This window comes from Aricia agestis, chromosome 4 (assembly GCF_905147365.1).
Source record: "Aricia agestis chromosome 4, ilAriAges1.1, whole genome shotgun sequence".
Classification (NCBI taxonomy): domain Eukaryota; kingdom Metazoa; phylum Arthropoda; class Insecta; order Lepidoptera; family Lycaenidae; genus Aricia; species Aricia agestis.
The window spans coordinates 15,267,905-15,278,913 of NC_056409.1; the positions used below are offsets into that span (position 1 = coordinate 15,267,905).

The 11,009-nt window shown below is 40.3% G+C and overlaps 2 protein-coding genes across 2 annotated transcripts; both read right to left on the reverse strand.

The window, feature by feature from the left end:
- Window positions 1–2,603: 2,603 nt before the first annotated feature.
- On the reverse strand, window positions 2,604–3,431 carry LOC121726117 (uncharacterized protein K02A2.6-like). Its single transcript, XM_042113351.1, has one exon. It carries the CDS (start codon window positions 3,429–3,431, stop codon window positions 2,604–2,606), a length of 828 nt encoding a protein of 275 aa, XP_041969285.1.
- Window positions 2,934–8,822, reverse strand: LOC121726118 (uncharacterized protein K02A2.6-like). Its single transcript, XM_042113352.1, has 2 exons — window positions 8,811–8,822; window positions 2,934–6,238 (listed from the first exon to the last, which is right to left on the reverse strand). Exons 1-2 carry the CDS (start codon window positions 8,820–8,822, stop codon window positions 3,473–3,475), a joined length of 2,778 nt encoding a protein of 925 aa, XP_041969286.1. The 3' UTR covers window positions 2,934–3,472.
- Window positions 8,823–11,009: the final 2,187 nt, after the last annotated feature.

Below are 11,009 nucleotides of genomic sequence, written 5' to 3' on the forward strand. Positions count from 1 at the left end.
CTGAAATTTATTGATTTATAACATAAGTTTCAACTTTTTAAACTAAAGTATAGTCCGTCAAGAAAGTGAAGAAATTAAAAAGTGGCAATGCCACTTGACAGACTATAGCACATGGAATTTTTTTATTTTTTGCGATATTTCTTAAAATAAATATTATTAATCTTGGACTCGAATATGTTCCCTTGAAACTTTTTGTACTATATTCCGTTTTTTATACGATTTCAAGTAGGTGCGATTTCACCAAAGACGCAAAACGCACACTAAACCGGTTCTAAACGTATAAACACGTTTTAAATAACACTCAATTGCATTTCACCAATATAAAGTAAACTTGTTCACAGCAAATCCGATTTTTATCTTCTGAGCGCCCAATATTCGAGTTTTAACTTCATAAAACACATTTACTTCCTTCACAGCAAATCCGAGTTTTATCTTCAGAATGTCCAATGTTGTACGGTTAAACTTCATAAAAGCCGTTAAAGTCCTTTCAGTGTAGTGTCATGGCCCTCTGCCTCATGGCAAATCGAAAATCATAAACGAAAAAAATGTCAAGATGATAGGTTTGGGTAGTTTATGTAACGTTTCTTGCTTTTTGTTGATAAAATAACGTAACTAGACTCCAAAATGATAAAACAATGTAAAATCATCGCGTGACGTCACATACACTCAGATTTATTAATCGTGATTAAAAGAAGATTATGAAATCCATTTGAAACAAAACGAGATTTACATCCCCGTAGGAACGCGTTCAATGAGAACTACTAAATCGTTTGTTTGGGAAACATTGGTAAAATAACACGTAATTTGCCAACAATTATGTATATTATAAAGGCCTGTGTTTGTCGTAGACATAAAATTCAATAATATAATTTCGATAACAATAAGTTTAGACAATTTAATGAAAATAAAACGAAGTGCTAATTTTTGATTTGGGACTAATCTGGAAAACTCTCAAAACACGATTAAATAGATAGCGGCGAACCGAGCCGAGGCCTCGCTGACAAGCAAGCACGAGTTAACTGCGAAGTTTACTGAACGACGCATGAGTTTCGGCGGGGCCGAAAGTTTCGGCTATATTTTGACCGAAACCGAAACTAAGGCCGAAACTAGATTTTTTGGCCGAATCCGAAAGTTCGGTCAGTCACTACTATTCACTAATCACTTGGGAGATGGGACTTGGGAGTTGGGGTGCGATGGGGTGCGAATTGCGATCAAAACGACTCGACGTCGACTTTTTTATAATAAATAGTATGCAAAGTATGTAGTTCATTGAAATTTTAATAATTATAATAAAACATGATACTTAACAATAAAAATGTTAGTAAAATAATAGTAAAATAGAAATAAAAAATGATAATAATAATACTGAATACAAAATAAATATATATTTTCGCTGCAATTATTTTACCCCCAAAAATATCACCAAATAATAATTTACCTCCATCCACTGTACGAATTTTTTCCACTAAATTTATTAGGAAATCCCTATTGCTGGCAATACTGGGCTAAGTTTTTTCCCAAGTGTCAAGTGCGCAGTGTTGCCAAACTGAATTTTAAAAAATTCGTAGATTATGTGCCAAATATTGGTAGAAATTGGACATTGGTAGATAATAAAATGCGAAATTATTGGTAGATCTTTAACCTCAATATGAAAGATTGTTTGCGTAAACTCATCTTAAAACGTTGTTAAAACGTCTATTTTTGGAACTTGAATATAATTTTATTGATAAACTAGCCCGATATATAATTGACCCCCGCAATTTCGTTGGGGATAAGTTCATAAGCTGATACCTTTTTAAGGGGTTAAAACTCAGGGTTAAAAATATATTATTATCTACTCCCGTTTCCTGGGACTCGATCTCCATGCAAAATTTCATCAAAATTGATGTAGCATTTTAAGCATGCAGAGGCAGACAAACAGAAACACTTTCGCATGATTTAGGTACCGTATATTACTAATTAGTACAATGCTTAATTACTATGATTTTTTAATGTGCTGCGCTAGTGTAGCGTGGTGTGGGGCGTTATCAATGGGTAAAACGGTGTTCCATAAATCATCCAAAATATCCCATACATAATATATTTTTTTAGTAGTTTTCATTAAGTACTGATAGGCGATGATAAAAACCAAGTGGGCCGTATTGTGTTTTGACTCGTTTACTTGGTCCGCACCATGGAATTAATATATGTATAATACTACGTATTACGTAACGTAGTATATAGTTAGATACGTAGTAAAACAAGGGCGGCGGTTAACGAACTGATTTATTGCAATGTATGCATTCGCACGGAGCGATCGCGAAGTACCTACAAAATATAGGTAATAGTCTAATGCGCGTACGGCGCGTACCCAACACCTCCCAACTTAATTGACAACTAAATTATAACAATAATTCATTATTACTAGGTAATAAACTAACTAAAGTAAGAATAAGTACAAATAATTCTTATACAAGAAATTTAAGTAGCACAAAAGTAATATATTCCATATTCGGCACGTCACTGCTTTGACAAACAATGATAGGTCATCGATAACAGCGTAGATAACAGCTATAAAATACCTAATATCCCTTATGAAAAAACAGGTGCACTTGATATGCATTTTAATCTATGTTTAATGTATACGGTCGCCCGCGGCGAGGGCGCAGCTCGATAGTTTTAACAGGAGGCGGGGTGGGCGGCTCGGCCGCCGCCGCACTCGGCTCGGGCTCAGCCGACTTGACGGGGGCGACCGGCGTCTGCTCCATAGTAACAGCTGAGCGCTCGTCACTTACATCATCCTTATCATTGTCCGAGGCGCGAGACAGCGAGTAGCGATTCTGTTTCTGCAGCAGAATTTGATCCGCATGCCGCCTAACTGTACCGGTAGGTACATTAACTGAAAACGAAGCTGGCCCGACCTGCTCGCTGACTCGCCCTTCGACCCATTTCCTATTGTTACGTAACGAGTAGTCTCGCACGAATACCCTGTCACCTACGCCTACGTCACGGTGCGTGCCGCCTGCACGCTCGACCTGCTGCGACTGTTTGGCCCGAACACGCTCCTCCACATCGAAACGCAGGAGATCTAGACGCCCACGAAGCCTGCGACCCAGGAGGGCCACGGCGGGGGGAATTCCGGTAGTTGCGTGCTCGCAATTACGATATTGAAAGAGCATTTTGCTAAGGGCTCGCTCCACGTCTAACCCCTCGTAGTGAGCCTTCTTTATACAGTTTTTAACTGTTTTTACAGCGTTCTCGGCCGCCCCGTTACCCTTTGGCCTATAGGGGCTAGTTAGATTATGTACGATGCCGTTCCTATCCAAGTACGATTTCAATTCACTAGAAGTGAAAGGTGGCCCGTTATCGGTAACAATTTGGGACGGAAGCCCGAACCTAGCAAATATTTCCCGAAATATCTTAATTACGGCCGAGGCACTAGTGGTGTTCATTTGAAACACCTCGATCCACTTACTATGGGCGTCGATTATAATTAAATAGTGTTTGCCCTTGTACTCGCCGAAGTCCGCATGGAGCCTCTGCCAGGAGCGCGCGGGGAACTGCCACGGCGTGAGAGGGGCGTGCGGGGGAGATCGCGCTGCTGGCGACAGGCACTACACGACTTACAAATATTTTCAATCTCGGCGTCTATTCCCGGCCAATAAACGTAGCTTCGTGCAATACTTTTCATTTTTACGATGCCTAAGTGGCCCTCGTGCAATTCGGCTAGAATTTTTTTTCGGTATACGGGCGGTACGACGATTCGATAGTTGAAAACGATGCAACCATTCTCGATCAATAGATCCTTTCTTCTATCGAAGTAGCACTTCTCTTTATGAGATACATCTTTAGGCCAACCGACAGATATGTATCTTACAACGTTACGCAATATGGAGCCTCGCGCTGTAGCCTTTGCGATATCTTTATAATTAATAGGAAATTCATTTTCTATAAAAAATAAATACGATATACTATCGTCGTCTTCGGTGACATACTTTGACTGTAAAGGAAGACGAGATAGGCAGTCTGCGGGTGCATTACTCGCTGAATTAATCCACTCAATAGAAAAGGTGTAGGCCGCCAGCCGCGCCGCGTACCGCTGTAACCTACTAGCCGCAGACTGCGGAATACCTATTTTATCGCCAAAAATGTGAGACAATGGCTTGTGGTCCGTCCGAATTGTAAAATTTCTGCCGTACAGATATTGGTGATTTTTAATGACGCCAAAATAAATAGCTAGGGCTTCCTTGTCCAGCTGACTATATGAAAGCTCAGCCGAGGATAGCGTCCGCGACGAGTAGCAGATAGGTTTTTCACTACCGTCTTTATACCTATGCGCCAGTACCGCACCTATGCCGTAGGCGCTGCTGTCGACGCTCAGCACCAACTCGACATTCGGGTCGTAATGAGCCAACACAACATCAGAGCTCAACATACGCTTTATTTGTGAAAAGGCCTCATCACATGTCGTATTCCACTTCCAAGGGGTATCTTTTTTCAACAATTTATAAAGTGGATATAAAATAGTACTCAAATGTGCAATAAATTTACCGTAATAATTTACGAGACCCAGAAATGCCTTAAGTTGTGTGACGTCCTCAGGCCGGGGAGCTTTGAGTATGGCTGCTACTTTTTTATCATCTGGATGAAGCCCGTTTTTATCTATAACGTGCCCTAAGTAGCAAACTTTGCTTTTAAAGAACTCGCATTTATCAAATTTAATTCTAAGTCCCACATTCTGCAATCTAGCTAATACCTCTCTCAAATTACGTAAATTATCACTAAAAGAGACTCCGCCTACGCAAATATCGTCGATGAAAACGACCGTCATCGGGACGCCCCTCATCACCTCCTCCATAAACTTTTGAAATTTTTCGGGGATGCAACTTAATCCGTAAGGCGTACGGATGTACTTGAAAGTACCTACGTGAGTACTAATTGCCGTGCACGCTTGTGAATCGTCATCAAGTAAAAATTGCTCGTACGCGTGTGCCAAGTCGATTTTTGAGAACACCTGAGCGCCGCTCAACGTGGCGTACAGCTCCTCGATACGCGGCAAGGGATACGGTTCGCGTACGAGTTGAGGATTAACCGTGACCTTGTAGTCCCCACAAATTCTGATATCCCCATTTCTTTTGACCACGGGCACGATCGGCGTCCCGTACTCAGAATTTTGAATTTTTACTATAGTTCCTTCCTGAACTAACCTATCTAATTCCGCTTCGACCGGTTTGCGCATCGCTAGGGGTAAGTTACGAGCTTTAATAAATATAGGTTTACTATCTCGTAATCTGAGGCTGAATCGACTCGTGCACGTTCCTAAACCCGGGGCAAAAACATCGGCAAACTCGCGACTCAATTTCTGTACGATATGTTCAGACTCCCCGTGAGACTCAATATTGTATAGTGCAATATTAATTTTATCGAGATGTAAACAACGTAGCCACGCGCGGCCCAGGAGCGGGGGCCCCCCTCCGGGGATGACGTACAGCGGGAGCGCCCGCGCGGCGCGCGTCTCACCGTGCGCGTCCACGCACTGGGCCGACACGATAATGAAACCTAAAGGTTCTATTGTACCACCCGTATATGAATGTAATTTAAGTTTAGTTCCCGATATTTTACTATGTGAAAAGTATTTACGATAAAATTCGCAATTGATTGCTGAGATTTTACTCCCCGTGTCTACTTCAAAAGAAATCGGTACAGAATTAACAATAATCTTGAGTACATAAGGCTTATCATTAGAGCCGTTTACACAAATTTTAAAGAAATCGTCGTACTCGGACTCACTGCTTTCTGCGATGTTATGCAACTGTTTTTTGTTCATAAATACCTCACTATCCGAAGGTTCCCGACGCCTCTCAACACCGGTCTTACACATCACCTTTAGATGCCCTTTAGCGCCGCATCGATCACACGAAAAGTTCCTGAAGCGGCACCTGTCCGGTGGGTGACCGCGCCCGCACCGCCAGCACAGCCTGCCACCGCCGCCGCTGCCGCTGCCGCCGCCTCCGCTCGGCCTGCGGCCCGCCCTGCCGCCGCCGCTCCCCAGCCGGTGCACCGCCGTCGCGCCCGCTGCGCCCGCTGCGCCCACCGTGCCCGCTGTGCCCGCGCCGCTCGTCTCCGCGTGACGTTCCGCGGCCTCCAGTGCCATCGCCAACTCCACCGCCCGTTTGTAGGTTAAGTCCGGCTCCGCGAACAACCGACTCCTCATCTCGTCGCTCGCGGGACCCGACACGAACTGGTCCCGCAGGTTTTCCTCCAGTAATATGTCGTAGGATGATTTGATAGATCGAATTTTCACGAAAATTCAAGGGACTTCGTGAAAACACGGATAATTAGACACATTACATTTTTTCAACCTTACTAACAAAAAGTAGTGTTTTCGCGAAAACGCGAGTCGCTTTAGTAAAATTGCGAAAAGAATCGTTAGTTATTATCGAAAAAATCACTGATTGGTCGGTTTAAGCACCCCACAACATCTTCTCTGATTGGTTAAAGACTTTATGTTTGAAATGTCAATATTACTAAGGCGACTCGCGTTTTCGCGAAAACACGACCTTTTGTCAGTAAGGTTGAAAATAGTAATCACCGTTGTCTAATTATCAGTGTTTTCGCGAAGTCCCTAGAATTTTCGCGATAATTCGATTTATCAAATAATCCTACGACATATTATATAATATTAATTCCATCTTTGAGTTTTTCATATAATATCATTGAATTCCATGGTCTGCAAAACGTCCGCACACAATGGGTCGGTGCGGCGGTCCAGCGCGGTCCGACAGATGGTGACTCCTGCTTAGTTTTTATTATTCGTAGCCCTGCTTAGTTTTTATTATCCGTAGTTTATGTTATTACTAGCTGTTGCCCGCGACTTCGTCCGCGTGGACTTCAGTTTATAGCGCGCGGTGTCAACAAAATTGGTGTCAAAAGCCTTTTAAAACCCTGGTACCCCTTAAATCAAAATACCCAAAACAGCCGTGTAGTGTGCACATCATATTTTTTTTTTATTTAACTTTTTTATACCTTTTAAAGCTTATTTAGCTTTACAAAACTTAGCTGCACACAACTTTAGCTTTGCCCATAAACTAGTTAGTATTTATTATTGGTATGCTGTTGTTTCTGATACCTATGTTGGTAGGTGAGTTATTTGATAACGTGTATAGCAATCGAAAGAATCGAAAAACTTATCTTAACATGGTACCACCTCTGATAGAAATACACTAGCTATTTGACCGAGCTTTGCTCGGTATTCGATAAAACACGAATAAAATGACATTTTCTAAAAATGATTCCTAGCTATTGATCGAGATCGATTTATCGCCTCCGAAACCCCCTATATACTAAATTTCATGAAAATCGTTGGAGCCGATTCCGAGATTCCAATTATTATTAGATATGAGCAAGCGATAGCGCGATATAGGCGACCCTTGGCGCCATCTGTTATAAGTTTTTGGAACTAACTTAATTTGAACATATTAACGCATTTTCACCCCCTTACAACCCCTTTTTCCAGTTAAAAAGTAGCCTATGTCCTTTCTCAGGCTTTAGACTATCTGTGTACATAATTTCATTACAATCGGTTCAGTAGTTTTTGCGCTGTTGTTTCTGATAATTCTGATATCTAAGTTGGTAGGTGAGTTATTAATTAATAACGTGCATAACTATCGAAAGAATCGAAAAACTTTGTTCAACATGGTAACACCTCTTATAGAAATACATATTATGAGCAAGCGATAGCGCGACCTAGGTGACTCTTGGCGCCATCTGTTATGAGATTTTGGAACTAACTTAATTTGAATATATTTACGCATTTTCACCCCCTTACAACCCCTTTTTCCAGTTAAAAAGTAGCGTATGTCCTTTCTCAGGCTTTAGACTATCTGTGTACAAAATTTCATTACAATCGGTTCAGTAGTTTTGGCGTGAAAGCGAGACAGACAGACAGACAGAGATACTTTCGTATTTATAATATTAGTATAGATTACTAGCTATTTGACCGATATTTTCGACCATTTTTTTATGAAATAAGGGGGCAAACGAGCAAACGGGTCACCTGATGGAAAGCAACTTCCGTCGCCTATGGACACTCGCAGCATCAGAGCTGCAGGTGCGTTGCCGGCCTTTTAAGGGGTAACAGGGGAGGGTAGGGAAGGGAATTACAGGGGAGGGTGAGGAAGGAAATAGGAGAGGGTAGGGAAGGGAAAAGGGTAGGGGATTGGGCCTCCGGTAAACTCACTCACTCGGCGAAACACAGCGCAAGCGCTGTTTCACGCCGGTTTTCTGTTAGGACGTGGTATTTCTCCGGTCAAGCCGGCCCATTCGTGCCGAAGCATGGCTCTCCCACGTCAGACCATTACAATTCGGTATATGCTAGGTTTTACTACTGTCAACTGGTAAATGTTGGTTTACCTGATTGAACTATTAGACAGGTAGGTAACATTAATTATTATATTATACGATACCAACTATTTTCATACAACATACAACAACTCTGAATATCTAATTCGCCGGCCCATCCGTGCCGAAATATGGCTCTTCCACATTTAATACCACTTTATTATTATTATAAGCACTAAGCAGCCTGCAGTGTCCCACTGCTGAGTGCTGAGGGCAATAATATCAAAATAAAATAAAGATATAAGGGGGCCTTCAATACAAAAAAACACAATTTCTGGCCTGTTTTTGCTCTCTATCAGTACGGAAGCCTTCGTGCGCGTGTCCGACTCGTACTTGACCTTTTTTTTACTGTGCAACATATACCGTGCCATTAACGTAAATCTTAAGATTTACCAACTAAGTTTATGGTGGTAAAAGTTCGTATCGCAAACCTTTTCGGACATTTATCATTAGGAATTGGTAAATCTTAGGTTTCACTAGAAAATCTTAGGATTTACTGCAGTTCGAGCTTTTACAGTAACATATTATTTTTTTTATTATATTATTTTTCAGTTTTTAGGTTTCCCTGCCCAAAGGATGAAAACAGGAAAACAAAGAATATTATTAATAAGTCTTCGCTGTCCTTCCGTCGTCCATCCGTATGTCACTAGGCTGGATCTCGAGAACCGCAATAGCTAGATAGTTGCAATTTTCACAAATCATGTATTTCTGGGGTCGTTATAAAAGCTAATAGTCCAATTAAAATAAAATAAATTATGAATGGGAGGCCTCATACAACAAACACGTTTTTTTCCCCTTTTTTGCTCTATATCCATAATGGTAACAGCAAGGTTTTTGAAAATTTCAGAAAAAACTTAATTGTATTTGAACTTTTATAATTAATAATAAAAATTAAATAAACCTATTATTTACGGTACGGAACCCTCTGTACGCCAGTCCGACTCGCACTTGGCTGGTTTCATAATTTTTCCTTTCATTGTGAATATAGACTTATCCGGGTACCAAATTTCAAGGTTCTATGTCTGCTAGAAGTACCTTAGAATTTTGATGATCTGTCAGTCAGTGAGTGACAAAATGTAGTAAACTTGACCATCCGTAAGTCGTAACCAATGAGTTTCTAAAATACTTAGTAACATAGAATATCATTGTCCGTAACTATTAAACTATTTATTGAAATTTAATGTAATTTGGAGGTTAAGCTAGTTTTAATACTTGCTTCTAGTGGCCGAAATTCTAAATCCCTAGCTTTGTTAACATCGAAGATAAAGGGGGTATGAAATAGCCGCGAACCGCTTCGAGAAAAGTATGGTACGGCCGTGCCTTTGCTAAAAAGCTTGCCTGGGGCACTGCCATGCCCCCAGATATGTAAATTATCACGTTCGGTCCTGTTGAACTTAGGTTTAGTAGGACCGAAGAAACAGGAAAATGTGAAATAATAATCTGCCAAGTGCGAGTCAGACTCGCGCACGAAGGGTACCATTATAGAGAAAAATTAGGTTAAATTTTGTGTTTTTTGTATGGGAGCTCCTCTTAATTTTTTATTTTATATTAATATTATTATTAAATCCTAAAGTACACATAACACTAAGGATTGTGTGAAAAATCCAAGTACCTACCTGTTGCTGTTATTGATATAGAGCAAAAAAGGCCAAAAATATCACGTTTGATGTATGGGAGCCCCCCTCAAATGTTAATTTTATTTTAATTTTAGTATTTTTTGTTACAGCGGCAACGGATATAATTAATCTGTAAAAATTTCAACTCTCTAGCTATTACCGTTCTTGAGTTACAACCTGGAGACATACAGACGGACAGACAACGAAGTCTTAGTAATAGGGTCCCATTTTTACCCTTTGGGTACGGAACCCTAAAAACGGGGAAAATATAAGGAAGCGTTTATCTCACGAACTACTGGAGCAATTTTATGGCAATATTTGGCACAGATATAGAGTAGGCCACGTGAAGGGACACAAGCTATTTTTTTTGCGTGAAAATGTACGGTTTCCTTAAAATTCCTAATTTAATATTAAGTAAGTATGTCTAAAAAAGAATGAGCTTCAAACCAATATGGCGGCTAACGCACCTATCGGTTTTTTAATTTTAAGCTATTCATAACTCCCTCAAATACGTGTTAATTTTCTTCTATGTAACCCCCCCCTAAACATTGATGCAAAAAAATTTCTGACTATAATTAATTTTAGGTTTCCATACATGCCTGATTCCTGATTGGGCATTGTCCAAAAAAATCACATGTACTTTTTATATTTTTTTTTCGTTAAAATAGGGTATTTTAAGAATATAAGTAAATTAAATAATTTTGAAATTCATTGGCTAGTTTTTTGTCAATAAATTAAAGTTTCGCGCTGACGTCATCATCGGCGACCAATTGACCTCTGCAGTATGTTTTAAATTTCCTTTCAATCTTATTTATAATGGCTGGTTCGTCAAAAGCAAGTTCTCATTATGTGAAAGCTGATACGAGAAGCTTACCAAAAGTTCGAAACGTAATGTTAGTCGAATTTATTGCTAATTTAACGCCATTGACGGTCAAACAAAGGTTAAACATAATATTTGGTCAAAAATATAAGTAACTAATGGGTATTTTTTCGTTTATATACAGAAAAACGATC

Bases quoted from the DNA above. Each gene is read 5' to 3' on its own strand.
- LOC121726117 (XM_042113351.1), bottom strand. From the start codon at position 3,431: ATGAACACCACTAGTGCCTCGGCCGTAATTAAGATATTTCGGGAAATA.